The sequence below is a fragment of the Delphinapterus leucas genome, chromosome 12 (assembly GCF_059928025.1).
Source record: "Delphinapterus leucas isolate spDelLeu-1000000601 "Yukka" chromosome 12, BTC_Dleu_Yukka2, whole genome shotgun sequence".
Lineage (NCBI taxonomy): Eukaryota > Metazoa > Chordata > Mammalia > Artiodactyla > Monodontidae > Delphinapterus > Delphinapterus leucas.
In genome coordinates this window covers 80123140-80150683 of record NC_143140.1, presented here as the reverse complement: position 1 = coordinate 80150683, position 27544 = coordinate 80123140, and the positions used below count along the sequence as shown (strand labels likewise).

Here is a 27544-nt window from a genome sequence, read left to right as displayed (position 1 = left end):
TTAATCTTCTAAACAGCTCAGTTACCATTCTCTTCTTTCAGATGAGGAAAGTGAAGCTCAGAGAGGTTAAGAAACTTGCCCAGGGTTAAACAGCTGCTACGAATTAGAGCTGATTTCAAACCCAAGTCTACTGGCTCCAAAGCCCATGACTGTGACCTGTGTCTATACTGCTTTCTCATCTCAGGAAAGGAGAAGCAAACCTTGTTAACAGAAGAAACCCTGGGAATTCCCTGGCGGTACAGTGGTTAGGACTCAGCGCTTTCACAGTCAAGGGCTTGGGTTCAATCCCTGGTTGGGGAACTAAGATCCCAAAAGCCATGTGATATGGTGTGTATATATATATATATATATATATATATATATATATATATATATATATATATATATATATAAATAAAATATATGAAGCCTTTTGTGAAAGAGCAGCTGTTAGCTTCCTAACAGACTGTTGAGGACAAGGTGAAGTGAACCAGGCTCCTAGAAGCTCAGCTAATCCCTCGGCCTGCTATAGGGAAGTGGAGGCCCCAGCCCTGGTCAGTAGGCTGGCTGAGGGTCCAACCTACAACCCTCACCAAGTGTGGCCTGCACAACCCAACCAAAAAGGCTCTGAGCCTCCTTTTGTTCAACTTCCGGGATAGGGCTGCAGCCATTACTGCTTACCCATAGATTCTGTCCACCAAGTAAAATTCCAAGCTCCATAACTAGGGGTGCAGTGATGCACTCCAGGCACATGCACATTCTAAGTGTGCTGAAGCTCTGTATGGATTTAAGAGGAAAATCTCTTTCCAATTCTCTATTGAATATTTCTTGACTGTAGCCTGCAGGAAACAATAGTAATTGAGAGACATATGTCTGGCACCCAGCAATCTGGAATCTGTGCTCTCTATGGTGACTGGGAAAATTTCCACAGTGCTCCCAAACAGATTTTCTGGGGGATGGTTCTCTTTAGTTATAACTGAAATGACTTCAAGCTTCTAAACTTGGGTGACTGACAAAATGGTGGTGCTGTAGGGTAATCTATCTCCCTTTAAATAAATAAAACACGAAATTTCACAAAGGTGATTAAAGCAAGCAGAGAACCCGAAGGGGCTGCCCTGCTCCTAAAGACCCCGCTGCTTTCTCTTGGAGATTCTGGTTGACTTCAAGCTCAGTCTTTCAATCCCAGGAGAGAGATGCTCAGTGTGGGAGGTGGCGACACTGCACTGGAATCATCTGGGGCTTCCCGGGCTGGCACCTCCTGGCAGCTTGTCCCTGGGTGGACAAGAGAGTCAGCATGTCCATCATGGGGAGGGGTTCCCCTGGGGACCCTTATCCCACCAAGAAGCCACTTTCCTGAGAGTTCTTCCTGAGCCCAGCAGGGTCAGGCACATAACAGGTGCTCAAAAACATGCTTGTGACACTGAATTGAGTTTGTTCACCAAATAAATCCCTTTTCCTTATTCCTCTATAGTGCTGCATCTTTAGTAAAAAAAAAAAATTTACTAAAAAATGAAGGGAAACTTATGGGAAAATAAGCAACATAAAAGCGACCCACAAAAGAGACCAGCTTCATATAAAAAAGATGAACTTCAAATACATAGATTTCTGAGCCCAAAATAAATAATGATAGCCTTCAACAAGCAGAAAATCCTGTCCACACATCCACACTTTAGATAAAGACTTTGTCCTCAGAACCTCAGAACTCCTAAATCTCTCTGAATCTGAAAACAGTACCAGATTAGTTAACACCCCCTCATAAAGAATGATACTTATCAATTTACAGAATTGGGCACACTGTTGATGAGACATTGATTATTTCAGCAATGTGTGCTCACTACGGGGTAAGATTCTTTTCCCTTTTGTAAAACAAAACAAAGCAAAACAAAACACCAAGCCTTTGATGCTGGCATATTGGCCTTTTTCTTTTGGGTGGATTCCTTTTTGCAAGTGTTTCCTGCCGCACATAATCTGATATCCAAAGCACGTGTTACTGGAAGAAGATTTGGCTGTTTGTGTCCATAACATCAGACTACTGAGCATGTTCTTAGGCAAAGTTGAAAACGACTTGGATCTTTCTTAGAAGAAGCTCTCCAGATGCTTTACCGCCTTTCAGTGGGGCCCAGCGTTCTTGTCTCTGGTGGTATTAAGCTGGAGCCACAGGCACGTAGCAGATGCCATGTTACCACTAAACCCCATGAATGAGACGTAGAAGGCACCAGTCATGCTCAATATTAAGTTCGACCTATAGATGCAGAATTCTGAATAACACTCCCATCCACTCTCAACACCTTCAGAAAGCAAAATGCAGAAACGCAGAAAACTATAGATGTAGATCATCATTTGGACGCTGTTTCCTCACTGATACTAAGGCAAAAGGAAGTGAGGGAAAAGGGGGAAACTATAGCCACAATACTATAATTGAGGCCTCCAATAAGCTACTGTATGTCAAGGGAAGTCAGATACTGACAACAGAACTTCTTTTAAATGGAAAAATATTGGCATTTTAAAAGAATACGCTAATACTTCTTAAGGGTTAGGCACTAGTAGGAATCTCGGGCTGAACAGAGGGAACTGTGTAGCAGAACCCTCATGAAATTGATTTAAGTTTTACAAGGAATTAAGTTACAGTTTTTGACCTGGACCATTAAAACCAACTATTCAGCCAAAATTGTATTTGGGATTTAACATTTTCTTTTGGAAAAACGTCTTAAAAGTGTCATACCCTGGTCACTTAAAGGCTGTGAAACTCTAGTTTAACAATATGATGGGGTCCACTTTCAACCAAAGCAAAGTTAATAATAATATGGTTTAAGATCAAGAATAATAACACATGTGGTTTGGTATCTACTTATAGACACTCTGGGATTTGTGTGGTCTTTCTTGATAGCCATGGGGACTGACTCTGGGTTGGTGAACGTAAGCCAATCTTCCATGGTCAATGCCAGGAACCAACTCATATGCCCTATTATACTTAGGCAAACAATCTCCTATGCTAGAATGTGGAAGTCTGGAAGTACGGCAGAGCCAAAAATCACCCTGAACAAACACAAGGCTTCATCACCATGTGGAGCTTCAGCTCGATATTCTGGCTCCAAAGAAGATGGCCCACCTCAGGCCATCAGGCCAGTTCAATAGTCCTCCTGGTCGTTCTCCATCAGATCAGGCCTGTGTCAAAGCTCACAGCCGTGGGGCTCCCTCTTCTGTGGTAGGGCTCCACCACAGTCCAGCAGGATGGGCATGTTATCAAGTGGGCAGGTCTTTCCAGAGACCAGCTATTGGAAAGGGAGTATGTGCAACAGCAAGTGTGAGAGGCCCTTGGGGCTGGCCTTACATACAGACTGTGATTCTTACTGTTCGGGGGGTTGGGAACATCTGTGCAAGTCTGAAAATACTTTGCTTCCCAGAGAAAAGAAGGCACACAAAATATTTTCATATTAAATGGATGGGGATGGGGCAGTGTTAGGATTCCCTGAAAACCATGTGATGGAGCTTCAGGTTAAGAACATTTGCTGTGGGCAGAACAGATAGTCCTATAAATGGTAGGTTTTCTGGGGCTAATGAAGATCCATGCCTCTAGAAAAAGCTCTTGTTCTTAGCAGTATAGCCCATGTCTGGATTTCTACCATTAATAATTTCTCCCCTCAGGAAGAACACAATAAACCACAGGAGGCAGGATGTGTGGTGGTTACATCCAAATCCTGGTGCTCTGTGACCTAGGATGGGCTATCGGCATAAAGAGTATATTACCATACCCCCAGCCAACCAAGAGTTCACCCTCTGTCCTAGCTGCTGATGTGACGAATGAAAGGAAGTGCCAAAGATGTAAAATAACAAAGATGTAATGACCAACTGAAGTTCACATCCCCTCCCTATATTTCTAGTGCACTAAATTTAGGTGAGTAAAGCAACATATTTCCTCCAAAGAAGCTCTTTAGAAATCATTTTTAGTTCACATATAATAAAATGTATCTAAAATGATTCTTTCTCATTTGAAAAAGAATAGATACATGTATACATATAACTGAATCCCTTTGCTGTACACCTGAAACTAACACAACATTGTAAATCAGCTATACTCCAAATTGGGTCATTTGTAGAGACGTGGATGGACCTAGAGACTGTCATACAGAGTGAAGTAACCCAGAAAGAGAAAAACAAATATCGTATATTAACGCATATATGTGGAACCTAGAAAAATGGTACAGATGAACCGATTTCCAGGGCAGGAATAGAGACACAGACGTAGAGAATGGACACGTGGACACGGGGAGAAGGGGAGGGTGGGACGAATTGGGAGATTAGGATTGACATATATACACTACCATGTGTAAAACAGATAGCTAGTGGGAACCTGCTGTATAGCACAGGGAGCTCAGCTCGGTGCTCCGTGATGACCTAGATGGGTGGGAAGGAGGGTGGGTGAGAGGGAGGTCCAGGAGGGTGGGGATGTAGGTATACATATAGCTGATTCACTTCATTGTACAGCAGAAACTAACACAACATTGTAAAGCAATTTATACTCCAATAAAAAAAATTTTTTTAATGATTCTTTTTGTAAGGGATCTCCTAATAAAAGAGTGATGTCATCTATATCTCTTTAAACTTCACTTTACTCATCTGTAAAATGGGAATAATGAAAGTATCTACGTCATTGCATTGTTCTGAGGATTAAATTAGAAAGTCCACATAAAAAGCCTTCAATATTACTTCAATAACTTTTTGTTGATTACTCACAATGTGCAAAGCACCGTTCTAGGGGTTGCTATTATTATCATTATTGTTAGAAATTCCCCTGGGCAACACAAATTGTGTTACTGTCAGCTGTTAACCCCTTCAAACTTCTAGAATTATTTATCAGGGCTCTAAGGGAGTCATAAGACAGCTAGATTTCGAGAGAGTATAGTTCAGGTGCCAAGTGCTATTAGCACGGAGAGGGCAGTTTAGGGTGTGGAAATGGTGTACAGCAGGGGTCCCCAAGCCCCGGAACATGGACTGGTCCGTGGCCTGTTAGGAACCAGACTGCACAGCAGGAAGTGAGTGGCGGGCGAGTGAAGCTTCATCTGTATTTACAGCCGCTCCCCATCACTCGCATTACCGCCTGAGCTCCGCCTCCTGTCAGATCAGCTGCGGTGTTATTCTCACAGGAGCTCGAACTGTGAATTGCGCATGTGAGGGATCTAGGTTGCATTCTCCTTATGAGAATCTAACGCCTGATGATCTGCGGTGGAGCTGAGGCGGTGATGCTAGCGCTGGGGAGCAGCTGCGAATACAGATTATCATTAGCCGAGAGGTTTGACTGCACAGAGACCATAATAAATCGATTGCTTGCAGACTCATATCAAAATCCTATCAGTGAGTGGCAAGTGAAAACAAGCTCAGTGCCCCGCTAATTCTGCATTATGGTGAGTTGTATAATTATTTCATTATATATCACAATGTAATAATAACAGAAATAAAGTGCACAATAAATGTAATGTGCTTGAATCATCCCCAAACCATCCCCCTCCCCCAGTCCGTGGAAAAACTGTCTTCCATAAGACTGGTCCCTGGTGCCAGAAAGGTTGGGGACTGCTGGCTTACAGAGGTACTGGAAGGCTGGAGGCAGGCACAAAGGAGAATGATGCAGTAGGAGGATGCAGAAGAGAAACTTCATTTGCTCACAATGAGGAGGGTCCATTCTGCTCACAGTGACGCATGAGTGAGAGAGGGACCTGATCTCCAGTTATGGGAGAGAATGAACACTAATGAGGCATCCAGACCGTGGCGTGTGCGCTTCACAATGACCAGAGACTGTCGTCAATACTCTCCATCGTCGCAGAAAGTCTGCACGACTAGACTGAAGGTTGGTGCAGTGGGTCTCCCTGGAAAGAAGGGGACATCTCCAGAAGAGCAAGGAACATGGACTGGGGGACACAAGACAGGAATGCCACAGCTCCAGGTCCTTTCCTTGGCTATGAACCTCGGGATGCCAGTTAGACCTTGCAGCCAAACTACCCAGGTTTATGCCCCTGTCTCTGTGCCTTTCCCTCTGCTCTCCTGCGGAACATTCCAGATCTACCTCTCTGGGCTGGAGGTTGAAGAGGGAGCACAGGGACCAGCAGTGCAAGGAGAACTCAGCCACAGAGACAAGTGTCACGACTATTAAACGGGTTAATATCTATAAAGTGCTCACATGCTGCCTGGCTCATAGTAAGTGCAAAATTGATGTTTGTTAAGTGAGTGACCCAGTTGCTTCTCTCTATCAGGAAATTTCCTTCCTGGGAATAATGGGCTTTACTCATATTTTAGCAAGGAAGGTGACATTTCTGTACAACTGATACCCACCCAAGCTCTTAGGGGAATGCCACAGACTGTCTCAGAGCAAGGAGGAGCATCGGGCACAATTCATTCATTGGGCTGAAGAATGAATCTGCTACAGCATATTAGTAAGATGGGTGAGAAACATATCCGGATCACGGAAATAGAATCGGGTAAGAAGAGGCCTTGGGAGTCTTTACCAGGATGCTACTGAGCCTTTAAAAAGCTGTGCCATGGAGTTAACACCCAGGGAAGTGGCACACCCTCCTAGAGAGGATGCGTGCAGACGACAGACTGAATTGAAGGCCTTTCACCGACCTACATAAAAAATAAGATTTGATTTTTACAATGCTTATCTGCTGGTATCTGGAGATATTTTTCAGGAAAAAAATATTAAAAATATAAATAAAAATCAGATCAAAATAATGGAAACAAAGAATCAGACAAATGAGAATTAAAATTCGATGATGAAACTATTTGATATACTAATGGAATAAAACTTGTTTCAATACTCTATTAAAAATCAAGTTTTTTATAGTTAAGGTTTGAATTATTCAAATTGGAAAGGTTCAGGGCTACATCAAACAGAGAAAAGTATAGCATTTTTTTTTTCATGCTCTAACTAGCCTTCAGGTGTGGGGGTTGGAGGAATAGGACATCTGGTCACCCAGGCAGGCACTCCCAGGTATTTGTCCTGGAAATGCCCAGTAAGTAACTGTGCTTTACCTAGTGTTCCCAAAACTTTGCCAGGAGGGGGTTTCAGAGAGAAGGGAAGGATGGGAGGACAGCCAGGCATCACCTGTGATGAGTAGCATTCTACAGTGGGTACTATGGGGCATCAGGAAGGTAGCAGCCATGGTCCCTGTCTTCAAGAAGTCCCTGTAGAGTTAATGCCAAAAGGATAACTCCTCTATTTCATACAAATGACCGAGGATGAGCAAGCCCTGCCTGAAGGGGCCATAGTGACAGTCTCTTCTTGTTTCACCGCTGTTCACTTGTGCCCCTTCCCACAATCCTCTTTTTTTCTGATCATGAAAGTGGAAGAGGCCACCAAGCATAGTGGGTTTGGAGCCAGACAGGCTCTGCCTCTCACCAGCTATGAGACCTCAGATAGAGCCCTTAGACTGTCTGGGTGTGTTTTCTCCTCAGTAGAATTTGGATAATAATATCTAATTTGCTGCACCACTGTGATGATTAAGAAGATACATAGAGGGTACAGAGCACAGTGTCGGGACATACTGCACTGTGGCATCTGCGACGCATGTGTATTATAAAAAAGGTAGATAAAACAGAAAAGTCTAAAGGAACAAATGAAAACTACTCAGAGCCCACAAGCACAATTAACAACTGCTATTCTTTTGTTTTTTTCCCTTTTAGTTTGTTCTTCTAAGCATATTGTATGTACACTATAAACATATTGTACAATATAATAGTGTGTCTGATTTTTCATTAGTGGTTCAGAATGAACAATTCTTCAAAATGAAATTCCAATGGCTTCTTCATATTTCATTGCATTATTGTAAAGTCATTTATTTAACTTTCTCCATGTTAGATATTTCTTTTCCCCCCAATTCCTGTGTCCCACAAAGACAGGCAACCTGGTGTATTGGGTAGTGCTCACCTTTGCTTAAATCCAGGTCTTGCTACTTGCTGGCTGCTTCGAACATGGACAGAGCTTATTATCACTGAGTCTCCAGATATTCATCTGGAAATGGGATGAAGATTTCTACTTGTATTAGTTTCCCAGGACTGTCGTAAAATTACCATAAACTGGGTAGCTTAAATAACAGAAATGTATCCTTCCACTGTTCAGGAGGTTAGAAGTCCAAAGTCAAGGTGTCAGCAGGGCCATGCTCCCTCTGAAGACTCGAGGGAAGAATTTTTCCTGGCTCTTTCTAGTTTCTGACTGTCCATGCTGACAATCTTTGACATTCCTTGGCTGGTGGCAACATAATTCCAATCTCTGCCTCGGACTTCAAACGGCCTTCTTTCCTGTGTCTCTGAATTTCTCTCTCTGTATAACGACACCAGTCATTGGATTTAGGGTCCACCCTAATGCAATGTGACCTCATCTTAACGTGATTATATCTGCAAAGACCCTGTTTCCAAATAAGGTCACACTCACAGATACATGGGGTTAGGACTTCAACGTATTTTGGGGGGACACGATTCGACCTACAACACTACCTAACCAAGTTGTGAGGAAGAAGTGAGTCAACATAAATCTAAGGTGCTCTGTTAACTGTAAAAGTGCTATCTTAGTGTGAATCATGACTTTTAAAGGTTTTAGGTCAAGGCACCAGTTTTAGGAAGGCAGAGTTTCAAAGTATCACATCTCCTTGAGTTTGAGTGTTCGGCCACTTCTATGGAACAGCAGTTTGAGATTTGAAGCCAAGAAGGCAAAATCATATGGAAGAATCATGGCGCCTCAGAAGCCCCAAATGCCTTAGGACTGGTCTTGTCAATTGGATGACCTCCTACTTGCTGACCTGGGCAGCCCAAGCCGGTGGGAGAATCTACAACATTGCTTCGCAAAAGATCTCTGAATTTTTCCCACTGTAATCCATCTCAGATTGATACTTTTGTAAACTACAATAAAAATGAGTTATTAAAAAAATAATCAGAGCCATACCAAATTACCATTAAAGTTTCTACAGGCTTACTCTCAATTTCTACCTCGTCTCACCATGGGCTGGCAGCAAGCAGCTTACGGGCTGGCAACAGTCCTTGGACCACACTTTGAGAAGTGGTGCTTGTCTGGAGCCAGGGCCAATGCCGACACAGGGGCCCCACTGGACCATCCTGCTCCCAGGCCTCCGAGGAGGGGGGCTAAAGGGTTCCCAGCCTTCAGCCCCATTCCGGGGGTCATGCCTGGCTGGCGAAAACAAACACACCTCCCACACCCACCTGAGTCTCAGTGTTTTCTTTGAGTTTGTTTTCCCACTGACTTACTTTCCTTTCAGTCTGGGCTTTAAAAACAGCCTTCTGAGTGAATGCAGGAGATCCCAGCTGTCCCAACACCACGGCTCATATGGAATGCATTTAGAGAGGGGAGAAACCTTGAACGGAGTGGTGATACGACTCTGAACTGGCTTGGACACGGCGTGGCTGGAATTTCGGAGCTGGCTTTTGTTTGCATTTGTCATGAAACATTTGTTATATGAGCTGCTGCTACTGCTACTAAGGCAGCTGCTGCCGAGAAACCCTCTCAACGGCGGCTTTTTCTCCTGGACATGTGCTGACTGACAGCGCTCATGGACCGAGGCCCTGGGCTCTCCAGGCTTGGGATACCTGTGTCACTATCCCTGCATTAGGTTAGGGAAACGACACAGGACAGCACACAAAACGGTGGTGCCTGTTTCTGCCAAGTTACATGGGCATGGTATCTTTGGACGGTCGGGTCCTGCCTCTGATCATGAGAGAGTGTCTTTTTTATCAGTTCTTATAATTTACATTCTCTCCCATCCAATAAATCTCCAATATGGCCCTGATCTGTCTTCCAGGTAATCTTAAAAAACAGTAGTTTGGGGCCTCATCATAGCAAACATCATTCAGTAAAAAGACGTGGATAGATCTAGAGACTGTCATGCAGAGTGAAGTAAGTCAGAAAGAGAAAAACAAATATATAATATCGCTTATATGTGGAATCTAGAATAATGGTACAGATGAATTTATCTGCAAAGCAGAAATAGAGACACAGATGTAGAGAACAAACTTATGGATACCAAGATGGGGGGATGAATTAGGAGACTGGGATTGACCCGTATACACTACTATGTATAAAATAGATAACTAACGAGGACCTACTGTATAGCACAGGGAACTCTACTCAGTGCTCTGTGGTGACCTAAACAGGAAGGAAATCCAAAAAAGAGGGGATATATGTATACGTAGAGCTGATTCACTTTGCTATACAGCAGAAACTAACGCAACGTTATAAAACAACTCTACTCCAATGAAAAGCAAAAAAAAAAAAAACAAAACACAAAGGAGTTTAACTAATAAACTACCATTAAGGGATCTTGTTTTTGTTTGCTTTGCTTTTGAAATTTCATCACTACTGTAATCCCAAGATACGGATGCTGAAGGCAGTGCTACGGTGGCCCGATTCACATCATGGCTACGCAGATATCCCATGAAAGAAACATTTATAACAGATCTAGCTAGAAGCTATACACACAAAACTGGTAATAGAATCGTAAAGTTCAGGTAGTTAGCACATTCCCAGATAAACGCAGTAGGCTGACTACAGGCCTTCAACACCTCTCCTTTGAAACACTTCACTAAAGTGACAGTAAAGGACGATAATTTTATAAAAAGATTGCAAGGACAAAGAACTGGAGAAGGATTTCAATAGAAGACAAACTTCAAACAACTTCTGGAAGATGAAAAGTGGTTGGAGGAGTGCATTGCACGTGGCCGAGCAGAGTATACGCACTGGAGTGTTGGCAGAGGGGAGACATACATCAGGAGGGTCAGCTCACCCAAAGAACCCTTGAGAGAGAGACGAGTGGCACCAGGTAGCCCAGATGGGAAAGCCGGGCATGAGGCAGGTAGTCTGGCTATGAAGCAGTTGGGCCCCAAATTCCCTCCACACCTGCATGCAGCCAGCTATCTTGCAATGCTTCTTCCCCCGTTCTCCACTGCCTGTGATCCGGCAATCTTAGGATTAAGTCTCCAAAGAATCTGGCAGAGGCTCCAGACTGATTTGCTAACCCAGCGGAGAGAGGAGAGCATGGGCTAAAATGAGAACAATGAAGTGAATTGTGCCTGAACGTGGGCCTTCAGCTCCTGTCCCTCACCAGCAATCAGACGTGTGTCCTGCTCCCCTATTCCCTCCTCACCTCCCGTCCCCCAAGGGGATATTTGGGGGACTCTTCAGTGGGGAAACTGGATCAACTCCAGAGAAAAAAAGACCTAAAGTCACTAACAAATGTTTTCCCAGCAAAACTTCTATCGCTGCCTGATCATCCCAAGTGGGTCCATTAGTTGATAAGCCTCCCCTACTGCACAGCACTTTCAATGAGCTCTTTAGTGTCTCACCCTCAAATATGAGTTCCGACAAAGATTATCAGAGGAAAGACTTCAGACTGAAAAAGAGATGCCCAAATCAACCGAACAGTGAAAAGGATCCTGGAGCAAGTAGAGATAATGTAAGAAATAGATGAAAACACTTTTCAAAAATCTCTGTAATTTTCAGAGATTTAAGGGGGCATCGTACCCAACAAGCAAGAGCAAGATATTATGCAAAAAGACAAAAAATATTAAAAAAGAGCTCTTGGAAAAGAGAAAATTCAACAGAATGACTGGAATACACATCGAGGAACTCTTCCAGAGAGAAAAAGTTGAAGAAATGGAAATTAAGAGAGGAAAAAAAAATAAAGCACATAGAGAGGATGCACCTAGGGATTCAAATATCTGACCAACAGCATTCCAGAAATGAATCAGAGAAAATGGTGCTGATAAAATCATGAAAGAAGTAAAACAAGAAAAATTCCCAGAAATGGAAAACACGAGTTTTAAGCTTAAATGTATCTACCGAATACTCAGTACCCTGAGGCGTTGCAAACTTTCATAAAAGGAATAAACGGAACACTCCAGGAGAGAGAGAGAGAGAGAATGAAAAAGTCAGAGAAAAAGATGTGGGAAATGAAGTGCATGTATGAAGAAATCCATACCCAGCCAAACTGGCAATCAGGCGAGATGGTAGAACACTGAGCTTTTCAGACATGCAGGGACTCAAAGAATTTACTACCTCCCACGCACCTTTTATCAGGAAGCAATTTGGGCCTATCTTGGAATAAAATGAGTTATGAAATCAAGAAATAGAATTTGAGGGATTCAGGAGATCAGGGATACAATACATTCAGCAAAATGGTAAAGGGAAGTTGCAGGACAGCTGCGAAGGGAGCTTCTGAGTAATCAGCACAGATGGAAGCAGGAAGTTAGAGCTCTGGGTGGGAAGGAGGGTAGTGGTCCTGGGATGGGGGAGCAGGAAATGGAATGGTATACTTAACTGATAAAAATATGGGAAAAAAATCAAAAGTAAGATTGATACAACAGATCTAATGGCACATATGAAAATTTTTTTTTTTTTTTGTGGTACGCGGGCCCCTCGCTGTTGCGGCCTCTCCCGATGCGGAGCACAGGCTCCGGACGCGCAGGCTCAGCGGCCATGGCTCACGGGCCCGGCCGCTCCGCAGCATGTGGGATCCTTCCAGACTGGGGCACGAACCCACGTCCCCTGCATCGGCAGGCGGACTCTCAACCACTGCACCACCAGGGAAGCCCCGACACATATGAAAATTTTGATAGGTATAAATAAATCTAAGTGGATAAAAAACCCAAGGCAATGATCAATTCTAGAAAAACAGTAAGTTATGCAAGAAATGAAACAAGATGATGGTGTACTACTTGGATCAGCATCGAACAAACATATGCAGTCACAGTAACGTAAACAGGGGCTACGCGTGTAACACATGGATAGAGCTATACTATGAAGATGGTGGAGGAGAGGAAGTAGAGGTAAGGGTGGTGGAATAAGAGCACTAAATAACGGCTCAAATAAATACATCAAGACAATAAGAATAAAACAAGCCTGTGCATACTGGTTATAATTAGTGTGGTGATTATCAGAAGAACCAGCTAACAGTGCTGAAAGCGTTTGCCTCTGCAGAACCAGACTTTGCAATGGAGAGGGTTGAAATAGGAAATGACTGCTTTTCATTACATGTCTTTTAGTACTATTTGATTTTTAATTATATATATGCACTACTTTAATATATATAGTTAAAAAACAGGAAGGTAAAATTCTAGGAAAACGTGCTTTGAAAAGTAGCTCCAGTAGTGTCTGGCTACGACAAGGCAACAGAAGTACTTAGAAGCATACTGTAAAAACTGGAGAGGTGAGACTTTCCAGAGTATCTGAACCTCCCACTCAACAAGTAAAACTTCCCTACTCTCATCAGTGGGGAAATAGGTTGGATTTCTCTATGGGTTTGCGGACAGTGAAATGAATATGCTTAACATAGCTCACAAGAAACCACTAAAAGCAGCAACGTTCTGTACACAGGCATATTTGCAGTTTTTCACTGTGTTCTTTCACAGTCCGACACCATTTGCAAGACGTGAAAAGCTAGGACATTATATGTTGATAAAAATGTATGAGATATTAAAAAAATACAGCCCAGGAAATGATATTTTTATTTGAACAAGATTTAGTTGAACAAAAATAGAAGTTTCCATTGTAAAATGTTGAGTCATGCGAAATGGGTAAGGATTGTACTTCGCCCCAGCTGGGGGTACATTTTATAAGCAAAGAATGTCAGCAAGGCAAGACCGTGAGTCAAGGGCACAAAGACAGTTCTGAAATTCTCTGTCTGAGGCCCTTTCCACATCACCACATTAGGCCCTGGGGCGGGTACAGACCTTGGAAGTTTGGGCGTGAAAGAGCAAGGAAGCTCACAGGGTCTTTTATAAAAAGATCAACTATCACCTCTGGGGTCGGGTCTCTAATCTTTGCCCCGGCTCTAGGAGCATTTCAGCTTTGCTGAGTTACCAGGAAAGTCCAAAAATTGAAATGTGTGGTGACTAATTCCACACTTGGTAACATTCTTACTCAATGCAAAGCACATTACTGTCAAGTTCAACTAAAAACTGCTCAAGGTAGAAGTGAATAAATTCCCAAGTAGAAGAAATTCACCTATAAACACAGAAGAATGCTGGTACCTCCACCACACACCCAGATATTATTAGCCACCTTTTTGTCTGGGGAAATGAATCATAAGAAAGAAAACTGCATAGCCCATGCTTGGCCACACTGTGGGGAGCATCTGGGGTTCTCCAGAGGATGAGGTTGGGACCTAGAAGAGATCAATTTCCCAGGGTGCATGGATGGGAGGTGGAGACTGGGGGAAACTTCGGGAAAGGTATTCCAAGGGCTCCTAGTGAGGGAGGCCAGGAAGACCAGAGGCAGCATCAAGGGATACAGCGAGCTCACCGGAGTCAGCGAGTGCCTGGTAACAGAAGGGGAGTCCACGCTGGTGGGCAGAGAGGGGAATCTGGGGGTCAGGCAGGGCAGTAGGTGGTATCTGGAGAGGTGTGGTGGGCTCCCCAGTGGAACAGTGCAGGACCGACTGGAGCCAATGGTTACGCCAGGCCTGGAGAGTGGCTGGGTCTTGGGCGCAGAAAAACGGAAAGAAAGCAAGGAGGAAGAATCCCAGCTCTAGGGACCTGGGAACCTGGCAGTATCCTGACACACTGTTAGGAAGTGAGGGATCCTTGGGTGGTGGTCAGGCTTGCAGAGGGCAGGGAAAGCGGGGTTGGGGGAGTGACACATGGCCCTCTGGCAACTGTGGCTTGGCCACTGGTTCTGGGATTGGTATGAGTGACTCAGTTCCAGGTTGTACCACATAGAGATCTAAGGCTGCGGATACTTTTATAAGAGAACTTTTATAAGAGAACAGGCTGTGGGCTGGCTTAGCAGTAGGGTGACTGAGCTGCGAAGACTTGGGGGCTCAGCTCAAAGAGGCAAGGTCAGTAGGCAAGGGCCGAGGTGGGCTGGACGCCCCTCATGCCTCCCAAGTATGGGACTTGGGACTTCTGTGTCTTCACACCTCCAGGTCTGCACTCATGTTATTTTTTTCTGCCTAACTTGCCTCCTCCCACATCCACCTGGTGAAGAGCGATGCACCCTTCAAGGCCTGGCCCAAATATCTCCAGTAGGAAGTGCCCATCCAGTTTGCGATGGCATTCATGCCAGATATGGTTTTCTTTATCTTTATACGGCTGTCGCCCAGGGCTGGAGTGTATTGCAGACATGGAAACACTTGCTGAAAGCGCTTGTTGAATTTTTCTAGTATTTTGAGATTATACCTGCTATTTAGATATTAGTCTTCAAAGAAGAGAAATATTTTTGGAACGTTATTACTATAAAATCAGACCATGTGTTAAATAGAGATAATCTACAGATTTTATTTTCAAGCATTTACCTTCAACTGCAATACATAAGAGTGCTTAATACCCACTTAATGCTCTGTATTAGTGATTAAGTATGAAGGATGTTTGGAGGGTCATAGATTCATGGAGTTTGTGGTGGTTCTGGGGACAGAAGCTTGAATGTCTGTGGTCACTTAGGACTTGATAACTGTGGGCAAAGCTATTCTACTCTTTGACTCTCAGCTTTCTTATTTAGAAAGTGAGACAAAGACTAATTGTCCTCCTCAGCTTCAGAGGATTCGTGTAAGAATCAAACGAGGTCATCTTAAGGAAGTGCTTTATAAACGGTAAATTGCTATGCAAATTATTATTATTTAGGAACTGTTGCTGGTGTTCGCATGCAAGACTATTCACTAAGATACCATTGCTGTGTAATAAGGAGTTTAGTTGTTTGAACATGAATGGGTGTACACACACACACACACACACACACACGTAATGCAGTACCAACCTGACTAGAATCTGAGCCTAGGACATGACTGGTGATAAACAAATCGTTATGGAGAATATTGATGGTACATGAACCAGTAACAGATTGGTATCCTATTTTTTATAAATGATAATTGAGGTTTTTTGTTTTTGTTTTTTTTGCGGTATGCGGGCCTCTCACTGCTGTGGCCCCTCCCGCCGTGGAGCACAGGCCCTGGACGCGCAGGCCCAGCAGCCACAGCTCATGGGCCCAGCCGCTCCACAGCATGTGGGATCCTCCCGGACCGGGGCACGAACCCATGTCCCCTGCATCGGCAGGCGGACTCTCAACCACTGCGCCACCAGGGAAGCCCAATAATTGAGGTTTTTAAATAACTTCATTGGTGCCTGTAGATAGTCTGAATTTCTCCCAACCATCAGTTGTATACCCGTGAAGTTCCAGAATGTTTTTGGGTTTTGTTGTAGCACAAAAGTAATAAGAAGATGGAAATAAAAAATGAGAAATAGCATGTTTAATCCAATCATTGTAGAATGATGGATGATTTTTATAAAACCAGAGTAGACGGTACATATATTTTTAACCCACGCAAACTTATTTGTAAACTATCCCCCAATTCCCGACCCCACTGGCTCTCAGATAATGTGCTTTGGACTACTGCAATCAATTGTACTTGGAATCCTTTTGATACGATCCCATTTTCAGGCCCCATATTGGGCATAATTGTACATCTGTGTTCAAGCATTCTGTAAACGCCTGTCAGCAGATGCAAACTGTTAGGAAACCACAAGCACTTCCTTGAGAAAATGGAGAGACACTGCCACCTGCTGGACAAAGTTTAATTCATTAACAGCGCTCTGAAGTATGCAATTCTGCATATGGAAAATAAAGGTTTTTCAGGAACTGAATCTTAGGGTCATAGTTAAAATAAAAACGCCATTAAATCACTGAACACCCATCCTATATCTACTAAATAACATGATGCATAACAGGCTGAAAGATTCAACATTCAACTCGAGTTAATGGTAATTGGCCCTGGTCACATCTCAACCAGTGGATTTCATTTAAGGTTGAAATTTTAACGCCCTGATATTTCTGCTAAGAGTTCAGGCATACAAATAGATGATTTTTTAAAAACCCTCAGTGACTTGCATGGTGTGTGTTTTTCAGTCCTGAGCATGTCACTGTAGTAATATTTCCATTAAACTTATTCCCTGTGATTGTTTCAGGAATAAAGTATTGGCCAGAATATAATTGTTCCTCTCCTTCTAAGTCAGAAATACTATTTCCTAAAGGCATGCGATTTCACAGTCATAGGTCAGCTGTCACTGATGAAGTAAGTGAAGGGTGACCATTTTTTTCTTCTTCCCCCCCCTCCTCTCTTTCCTTCTTTCATGTAGAACTTACAGAGAGAGCTGAAGCCCTAGTTCCTCCCAGATAATGGCCCTCTCTCCTGTAATGTGGCTGGCAGGCTAATAGCTAATTATTGAACACTTAATCATATGTTAAGCTCTGGGCTAAGGGCTTTACATGGATTCGATCAGGTTCATCTCTCACAACAACCCTGTGAAGTAGACAGTACTGTTTATGTGCCTTATACAGATGGGGAGGCTATGGGGTACAGGGGTTACACCTTACCTCTGGTTATCCAGTTAAGTGGAGAACGGGCTTTAATGCCCAGACTGCCTACTCCAGAGGCTGTGCCCTAATAATTATGATATTCTGTCTTCTGGACAGAAATGCATATGGTGTGGAGAGAGAAGGGTGGACAGTGTGACCAGAGAGTGTGTTGGGATCCCTGGCTTAGGGAAGAACGGATTCTGAAGGAATGACCCTGCAGCGAGGATTCGTTATGTCCTCTAGGTGGCGATAGTCTCCATAACTAAACCTGGGAATTAACGAAGGCAATGGGGACTGCCTGTGGTTTTTGCGGGGCGGGGGCCGGGGGGAAGCACCGTATTATTGTGCTAACCAACAGAAGGTAGAAAGAGGAGCCTTAAAACCTTATATGTGATACTTTAGTATCATAATAATATAGACCTTAGCGATCAACCGCCCAAAGCTACATTTGCTCGGGTCCTCTGGGCAGAACCACAGCAGAAAGAGGACAAGGAGTCTCTTCAAACTCCCAACTCAGTGTTCTTTCTTTAAAAAATAACTTTTCTTGGGCTTCCCTGGTGGCAACTTTTCTTGGGCTTCCCATGTGGCTTCCCCGGTGGCTGAGAGTCCGCCTGCTGATGCAGGGGACACGGGTTCGTGCCCCGGGCCGGGAAGATCCCACATGCCGCGGAGCGGCTGGGCCCTGAGCCATGGCCACTGAGCCTGCGCATCCGGAGCCTGTGCTCCGCAACGGGAGAGGCCACAACAGTGAGAGGCCCGCGAACCGCATAAAAAAAAATAATAATAACTTTTCTTTATGAATAATAGGACAATTTTAATTTTCTATGTAAATATCCTCAGATTTGAATACTGCAATGCAAATGAACTCCAAGAGTACACTGCTATACCCTTAATAGGAGTCTAATTATCATTCATGCCTAGGAAAAAGATATTTAAATTTGTACTTTATTTATCATCGTTGTTAATAAAAAATATTTAAGTATAAGCAGTTTTTTTTTAAAAAAAAAAACAAAGCACCCAATTTATGAATGAACTTAAATCCTCAAAGTTAGCACGGAAGTCATTTTGTTTGGAATTAGACATTTTTCCTTTGTAGTATAGTTGGTGGCCAGATTCTCAAGACAGCCCACAAAAGTCTTGTAAATTCTCTACTGAGGTTCCAGTGTTTACATTTGTAACGGAAACAAGTTGAAAATGAATACTAATGTAATGCTAGTCACGGAAAGTATTTAGAATACAAGGGGAAAGGATCGGAAAGTATTTAAAATACAAGGGAAAAGGATTAGCTTTCAAGTCCTCATGTAGTCCTCACGTAGGAGGGTTAAAATATCAGGTCCTATTGTTCCATATCTGGATGCTAAGTGGCACTACTGAACTGGAACAGCTGGGTTACTCACCAAGTCAGGGGCGGATATGGGAGACGCTGATATAAGGTCTTTCCCTATCACAGATATCCACTTATTCTCTGTCTTTAATTAATTTTCTTATTTATTGTGGCCTTTAACACCACTGTGATTTTAGCTCCTAAAGAAACTATGACTAAGAAAGCGTGTCCCTTTTTAAGAGCTAAGGGGGAAAAGCATTCATGAACACGTTAACGCTTGTGGCTCAGAAGCTCTTAAGTTGTGGCCCTTTGGTTCACATTTCGGTGGATGACCATGGAGCTGTCTCTCCAATTCTTTGGGCCGGCTCCAAGCTTCTCGTTTTTGAAAGTTAAGTAATGAGCAAATGTAATCGAGATTAATCAATAAAAAATGAGACCGCATAAGTTAAAGAAGTGAGGTCACTCTTACCCAGTAAATCTGTTTCGGCCTTGGTTCCCCCAATTCAAACTCATACCCAGGTTGGGCGGAGTTTACTGAGCCCTCACTCCAAGGTACTGGCCTCAGCATTAGCAACTGCCCTTGGGCTGGCGGGAAATACCAGAGTGTGTCCTCCTGGTTATCCACCAGGCTACAACTTTCATTCTTATTTCATCTCGAGTACTTACTATCTTCAACTTCTTCTGAGATACACTAACTGGGTCTCCACAGAATGCAAACATTAATATAAAATGGCTAAATTTCAAAAAAATTTATGAAGACTAAGTTTCTCAAATATTTCTGGTAGGAGACAAGTTTACTCACCAGCATATACCTTCTTACAGGCAATGAATGGGGTGAGGGAGCACAAACAGTTGACCTGTTATTTAGCGAAGTTCTTAACTTCTCTAAATGGTGGGCTATAGGAACCCACAGTACTGACTGGAAAGAATTAATGACTATCCTTCCCATCTAGAATAAGTGGCAAAACCCATCTGACTAGCGGATGCTACTTTTACCAGCTCCCCGGTTATTGTTATTAGTGTTTTTTCTTCAGCAGTGAGACTGGTCTAAATATTTTTCGTCTTGCTGGAAGGGGACTGCTGAAATCCGCACACACCTGCATTTTTTAAATAACAGGACGAGCACCAAAGAAAAATGGCAAGTGGAATGTTTGCCTCTTAATCCAGCTCCATGGTCAGTTTAACCTACAAATATTTAAAGGTCTCAGATTTTAGTGTTTCTTCCCTCTGTCCTCTAGTCTACTCAGTTATAAAATTCTTGTATAAAGGGCAAGAGCAATGATTTTAGTGGGCCATTATCTGTGAGTGGAGATTGAAAATGCACAGGTGATGAGGCTCTGGTGTGAATGATGAAGTGACCTGCTGCTTCTCTTCTTTTAACCTATTTGATACCAGCTCACTGATTTGCGGCCATGAGGAAACAATACAGGGGCTTAGTCTTTGCAGAGGCTAAAATATACCAGAAAGCTGGCCAGGCAAGGATGCTCATCTCCTGTCCCCTGCTTCAGGGGATGAGGAAACTCTTTGGGACAGAGCAACTTGGCCTTCAAGGTTACCATAGAAAAATCTCACAGAAGGGGCCTGAGAGACCACAAAACACAGGGGAAGTTACTGAAGGATCACTCAAATGTTCATTTTGTTGTCTACGTGCCGTGTGGCAGCGGAGCCCATTACACTGGAGTGATATGCAAAATATTTAACACCAGTTCCACTCAGGAACTAAATTAGAACAGTTGTTGAGTCCTGGGCCAGAGTCCTGAAGACTCCCTTGCGGGGGGGTGGGGGCCTTGCGGGGGGGGGGGCGACGGTGAGGTGTGTGTGTGTGTGTGTGTGTGTGTGTGTGTGTGTGTGGAAGTGCACCTAGAGTGTGGGAGCCCAGGGCAGTGTAGACGTGTCTCGCTGTTTTAACCACTAGTATAGCTGGACTGTGTGAACTGGTAATGTGTTGGCTGGCCTGCGTTCTCCCTGGGGCAGCAGCCTCAGAAGTATTTCATATATTGCTATGCCAAACTCAAAGGGGAGAAAAATCTTTATAGGTGGAAAGATCACAGCTAAAGACAAAAGAGCTAACAGTCACTCAATCTTCAAAAATATGTTCTACTTTAATTAATGGGCTTCTAGATCACGGGACGAAGGCCTACAATTCCTGAGAAGTCAGGTATTTAAATGAGGAAAACAGTTGGGAAGTGAAGATGATACATCCTGACAACAGTAGGTAAGTGAGCCCTTGGGGCTAAGATTTTTGTATGTGGTTTATTTGTATTTAAGAAGAACAAAGATTAAAATGTCCTCTTCTAAGTTATCAGACCTACACTTCAGATGTTGACCCTTGGTGTGCTGGGCTGTGACATCCTGTGGATCGTGTCAATCCCAGATCCCAGGATGGATGAAGTGCGTGGTGTGGCCTCACCCATACTCTTCCCAAGTGCTGGGATAAGAGTGTGTTCTTCTTATCTGACAGCTATGTGTCTCCAAGACCCAGTCAGTCTTTTATCTCATACTGTACATCTCACACCCCCACACCCCCACACACTATACAACAAGATAAAGCCGAAGAAGGGAAATAACAATGAATAACGTAAACCTTTTCTTCAAAGGAGCCTGATTTAGGGTGAGACTCCTCCTTGCACAAAGACCAGAGTTTACTTTGTCCTACAGAGCTAAAAACTGGTCACAGGAGAACTCTTTAAATTCTTTGAACTCTTTAAATTGCCCAGAGTTGAAAGAGCAAAGGAAGGCCCTGTTTCAAAAAATGACAATTTAGAGTTTGTTATGCTTCTAGCTATTCCAACCACACTTCTTGCTGCGGAGACACACCTCGAGGTCCATGGTCATGTAAGTACATGCGAGTTTGCCTCTGAATAAGAGTGTTGGGAGACCAAGGCAAAATCACCTTCCCCCAGCAAGTCCCTGGTAGTGGTAGGGCCACCCGATGGAACCAAAGTCAGGGCTCCTGTAGGCAGAACCAGTTCACCTGGGCATCAGCACCTGTCAGTGATGCAGGTGTGGTACGAGGTCCCTGCCTGGCTGCGTGGCATGTGAGGCAGAGGCTTCGTTTGGGGAGCCCTTCCTCTGTGCCTCATTTCTACAAAGCAGAATAATACCTTCCATTTCCCGACAACAAAACAAAACCATAAACGGATTAGTGAAGAGGTATTGTTGAGGCAGCAGTAGATTAAGAACAGGAAAGAAACAAAGTTGAGAAGAACAAATGACGGACTTCTGAAAGTAATGATTTTACAGTGACACTATGGGCAACCCTTATAATTGCTTTGCTGCATTCTCTTTCTTCTGTTTGGACACCACTCCATCTATTAGAGTAAAATCATAATTGTATTCTCAATGTGCTGCTTTATGGACTCTATGTGCCAGGATTTGCTTTTGTCAAATGGAAGTAGGGCCAGAGTTACCTCATCACACACCTGCCTGTTCACTGGTTCACCCCAGCACCAGGACACGGCCCACGGGAATGCTGCCCATCTCACTTTCCAGAGGGAGAAACGGAAGCATCCGGCCTTTAAAACATGGCGAGTTTATGTTTGGCCCTGAAGCTCAAGGTTTTGGTATCTAAATCTCGTGGTTCTAACCTTGCTTTGAAGCCAGGGGAGCTCCCCTTCACTAACAGAAGAGATGATTTCACGCCTTTATTTCCCGAGTCCTTTTCAAGGTGAGTAAGCCTCAAAACAGAGAAGCACTTGCTTACAGACGGAGTTACCTGGGTCTTTGTAGATACTGAGCACACCCTTGAAGTAATGAGGTAAAAATCTTTCCAGTAAAAGCAGCACATCTTCCAACTCTTCAAGAATCCCCACAAGCAGGAAGTTTTCATTCACGTTCAGCTTTGCTCTTTCAAGGGCCCACTCACCAGGCTCCCTTTATGGATATAAAAATGAGTTTGAAATCAAAGATTGGTTTTCGAATTGCAGCAACAACATGTTGGAAGCTTCTCCCTTCTCCCACCCATCCCCAGTCACACAAGTCCAAATCCCACTTTCTCCAGGGCCCAGCGAGCCCCACCTAAATGTTTGTTAAGAGAAAATGGGCCCAGGCAGCTAGGTCTCAATAAACGCTGATTAGAATGGCCTTTTAATAGGAGGACCAAACCGAACCCGTAAAGTTAGAAGTTTTGAAATATGAAACTTACTGATTTTGATGTCTGCAGAAATCAAAATAGGTGTCAGGTCATGACCACTAATCATCTTATTCTTTTGAGGAATTTAAAAACAAACTTTTTTTTTTTTTCTTCAATTACAGAAGGAAAACAGCCTAATCTTATTTGTAAGGCAGATCCGGGAGCCAACAACACTGATATGAATGTAACGCCTGGCTGGCGTTGACTATCTGGGGGAATTTGGGCAAGCCAGGATTCTTTTTTGAAAATTTTTAATAATCCTTACTTAGCTCAAATAATTGTCATCAAGGTAGAACAAGGTGACATTTTGAAAGCATTTTGAAAATCACCATGAGATAAGGCATCAGAAGTCCTCGCCCCAAGATCGGGAAATATATAATTTTAAAAGTACTTTAAGGAGTTGGAATCTTGTTTCTTGGAATAAATATCCTCATTTTGACAGAAAGCGAGTCAACTGGCCCCAAATCTTCCCAGGATCTGAAGCCCTGACCGTGAAGCAGAAGGCATTTACTCCAGGGGCCAGGGTGGGTGAGGGAGGCCTCCTGAGCTCAGGAGTTTATAATGAAGCAGAAAACTGGCACTTCTAGCCCCAGAATTCTGACCGTAAGCCAATTGGTTAACTCGGCAAAACGTCAATAATAACAGCACACATAATAACTAAGCAGCAATCACAGTGTAAGCAAAAAGTACGAGTGAGCTGCAACTTGGAAACAGCTGTGTCCCCCCCAACCCCCAGTCTCTTAAGGAACACAACGACCTTCTAATCAATGTCTCCTTTCGGGGAAAATGCTGCTTCTGGCAGCAGGGTTTATTTTCCACCAAGCAAAGATAATATTCATCGTTACTACCATTTCTTCTGGAGGCTACACATTTGTCTAGTACAACGAATTTCAAGTGTAGCTAGACCAGAATCACCTGGGAGGTGGTCACAGATGCCTGGGCCTCACCTCAGAGACTGTGATCAGGTGAGGGTTCCTAACAAGTACCCCAGGGATGCAGATGCAGGAGGTGGGTGGACCACACTGAGGGCCCTTACTATCTGAATAAGTCACTTTCTAAAGAAGGTCTTGCAACCAAGTAAGGTTGAGGAGGGATCACTAGAAAGTACTTTCTTCTCTTTTTACTAAGTATGCCTCAGGAGAGAGACACTCTGGAATTTTGGGTGCGAGCATCTAGTGTTTCAGACCCAATCAGACACACCACACTGGCAAGGACAGCTGTGGATGCAGCACAGTCACTACAGAGGAGCAGGTTGGGCGCACCCCCTGGGCTTTACTATCTCATGGGCTGGGGAGTGACAGCTGTATGTCAAAGGTGAAGAAGAGTTTGGCTGGCATTTCAGTTACACAGCTTTACGGGTGGTTCCCAAGGCCTCTGCCAGACCTTGATTTGTTCATTTCTTTATTTATAGGACATTCAGAATCTCAAATGCCATCTTGAAAGATTAACAGTAAATATTAACTGAATTCCAGAAGTTAGAGAGACTGGGGACGCAGAAGACGCCCATGCAGTGCCAGCTGGTGGGTTTCCCGTCATTGTTGTCCAAGTGAGCACGTCATGAGCCTGTTTCAGTCCTTACCTGCATCTGGGATGCTGTCCACAAAAGTACGGAATGATGTAAAACAACCTGGGGTTGGAACACTCAGGATAGTTTTCAAGGATACACTCGTTGATGTCCTAGAAGAGAAAACACAGCAGTGAGATGTCTGGCGGTCTCTGCAGGGCTTTGTCAAATGTCATACAGTGTAAGTAAAATTGATACTTTAATGATACGGGAAGGCCTTGAGAAGATGTACAGAATTGATGGATTTCATGAGAAGAAATGAAATCCCTTTTTTGCCTTGCACCAGCCTGCTTCACTGGCCAGGTACACATACGGTCAGAGCATTTCACAGTGCTGGTTCTGTTGAGTTAAATGAATTTCTGCGTTTCCCAGTGGCCTGAAGTCTCTAGCTAGATGACAAGCATCTTGGAGCAGTTCGACTGACTGTGGCTAGCTGTGGCCCCAGCAGTTATGAGAAACTGAGAAGTATACAGTGGACACTTAACAAATATTTGTTGAATGAATTCAGTATGACTTAATTCATTCAGACTTAATCAGAGATCCCTGTACAGCCAATCCTGTAGAAATGTGTTTCCCTGTGTATCCACATGCCCAACAAATACTTATTAAGTACCTACAACAGTCACATAGAGGGTCTGTAAATTTTGGAGGGGCTGTAAAACCATTTCTAATGTTATATTAGGTTAGGAAGTGGCCGGATGTTTGCATATAGACATTATCTCACTTTCAAAAGCAACAGTTGTGATTTTCAAATAGAAAATCTGGAATTTCTGGATAGAAAATTTCTCTTCTATGAGGTTGAGTGCAGTGTCTTTGTCAGCATTACTAGAGCTTACAATGACATGAAAAGAAGGGCTAAAAATCCTCTTTCATCAAGGCAGACTACATTGGATACCCTAGATAAGACATGTCTGGTTCTTAGGTATTTCTAAGGAGAAAAGATAACCCAATTTACAAACAAACCAAACAGCTATGGGATGTTTCTTCAGAGACAATACTGGCAAGGCAAATTAAGAGTGGATATAACTCAGCAAACATGGTCCTATGGTCAATGAAGTTTATGAGTCAGTTGAAGCCACTGAATCTAATACCATTAGGGTAAATGGTTAGTTATTAAAAGGTTTTTTTTAGTTCAAGTTGGGAGTTGGAAAATATGACTTAAATATCTATTTTTTTCAACAACATTTTCTTTTCCCTCTCGTGCTTCTTTGGTTTATATACCACTGAAATAAATTACACAATTACAGTAACAAATTCAACCGGAATAAAGAGATTCAGGAACAGACACACTCCAGCTGAGCACCTGAGCCTATTGTGGGAAGCACAGGTGCACAGTTCGCAGAGAGGAGTATACGAGAAGCACGTGGAATGGTGTACGTCAGCCCATCCAGCCATGCATGAAGTGAAGGCAATAAGAGCACCTCATTGCATATGAAAACCCATTACAAATGCACGATGTTAGACCCCAAATACCTTTCTAAGAAAATAAAGTCAATTATAGGACAATATGAACATGTAGGACAACATAAAAATAAAATGTGTTTCCATAAGGACAGAAATATCTGGAAGGGGCTTCCCTGGTGGCGCAGTGGTTGAGAGTCCGCCTGCCGATGCAGGGGACGCGGGTTCGTGCCCCGGTCCGGGAAGATCCCACATGCCGCGGAGCGGCTGGGCCCGTGAGCCATGGCCACCGAGCCCAAGCGTCCGGAGCCTGTGCTCCGCAACGGGAGAGGCCACAACAGTGAGAGGCCCGCGTACCGCAAAAAAAAAAAAAAAAAAAAAAATCTGTAAGGATAAACACCAAACTGTTAAAAGAAGTCATTTATGGTGGTAGATGTAATGGAAGATGGGAATACACTGAACTTTATTTGTTTTTGAAATGTTAGCTTTAATTATAATATATATATTTTAGTTTTATCATCAGAAAAGGTTAAGGAGATCTACACATTGTAAAACAAACTAAAACTTGTATAGAGGGTGACCAGGCTTTGCCATGAGGATGCTCTGACCTCCCTTCCTCCCTCACCCTCCAGGTATCCTCTGGCAGTTGGCTTCCCCCAGGGACCTGAGCCTTAGGTCAGAGTGACCCAGGAACTGGGCTGGGGTCAGAGGGAGGGAGCTAGGAGCTGGGTGGGAAGCAGAGCACAGGAGACTCCGGGCACGGCCAGCGTGGTCAGGAGGGTCTGTCCTCTGAGGTCGAGATTTCACAGCAAATGGCTGAGTAAAATGGTAGTGATTTAGGGGGTGTCCAGAGATCTGCCCCACACACAGTCAGCCCCCCAGAGACCTGCATTAACACGAGGGGCGGGGCAACTGAGCCCACCAAAGCCTCCTGCAGAGACTCTGACAGCGCCTGCGCTTCTCCGAGTTCACTTTACAGTGGCCTTTTAAGAAGAACTTGTGTAATTGTTTGTTTAGGTAGTGACTCCAGGAGAGCCCAGATGCCTGCTCACTGCATCTCCAGTGCTTAGCACCCTTCCTGGAAAAAGCAGAGGTGCAATAAATACTCAGCGACTGAATGAGCAAATGGCAGAAGGAACAAGCCAAGACACACACCCCTGATTCTGTTCCCAGAGATCCTGGCCTGGGGCTCGCAGGAGGGGGCAGAGGGCATCAGTTGGTGGGGAAGGGGAGGGCTGAGGACTGCAGGGACCTAGGAAAGACGTTTCTCTATTGGAATCCACAAATAACCTCTCAAGGTCAATTTATGGGAAGACATAAATTCCTAGTTTAAGAATTACTGTTAACAATTCTTCCTTTCTTAGAGCAAGGCATGTCGCAGGAGATTTCAAACAGTTCCATTTGAGCCCATTTGGTTGATGGATGGTGTTGGCCACAAGCATCTTATGGAAATGCTATAGGAGGACATAAATACAAGATGACTCAGATGTAAGACCAAGCGGAAGCAGGAAACGAGCTGTGAAGACCCACGCACTCAGCTGCCTACGGCTTGGCCACAGTGAACACTACTCGTCTGCTTCCCGGCAGCTCAAGGACGCGGGGCTTCGGGAAGCTGCTCCTGGCCACTCACACAGTCCACTCTTACTGGAACCCAGAACTTCAGTGAATGGCCGTTCAGTGTTTTGGGCAACCAAATGTGATAAGTGTCAACACAGCTGTTCCTCCAGTGCTCTGCTCCAGTCCCCCGCCAGGGCCATACGGTTTCCCCCCAGGATTAATGGTTTTATTTTTGGCGTTAGGCTT

At 43.9% G+C, this 27544-nt stretch overlaps 1 protein-coding gene across 2 annotated transcripts in view; it reads right to left on the bottom strand.

Annotated features, from left to right (window-relative positions):
- The window catches only part of UST (uronyl 2-sulfotransferase), a 300372-nt gene that overhangs the window by 48135 nt on the left and 224693 nt on the right, over nt 1-27544 (bottom strand). For both annotated transcript variants that reach the window (XM_022558880.3, XM_022558889.2), the window contains exons 6-7: nt 24356-24453; nt 22360-22517 (exon numbers count right to left, since the gene is read on the bottom strand). In XM_022558880.3, the coding sequence (XP_022414588.1) occupies nt 22360-22517; nt 24356-24453 (256 nt within the window). The remainder of the gene's footprint in view (nt 1-22359; nt 22518-24355; nt 24454-27544) is intronic.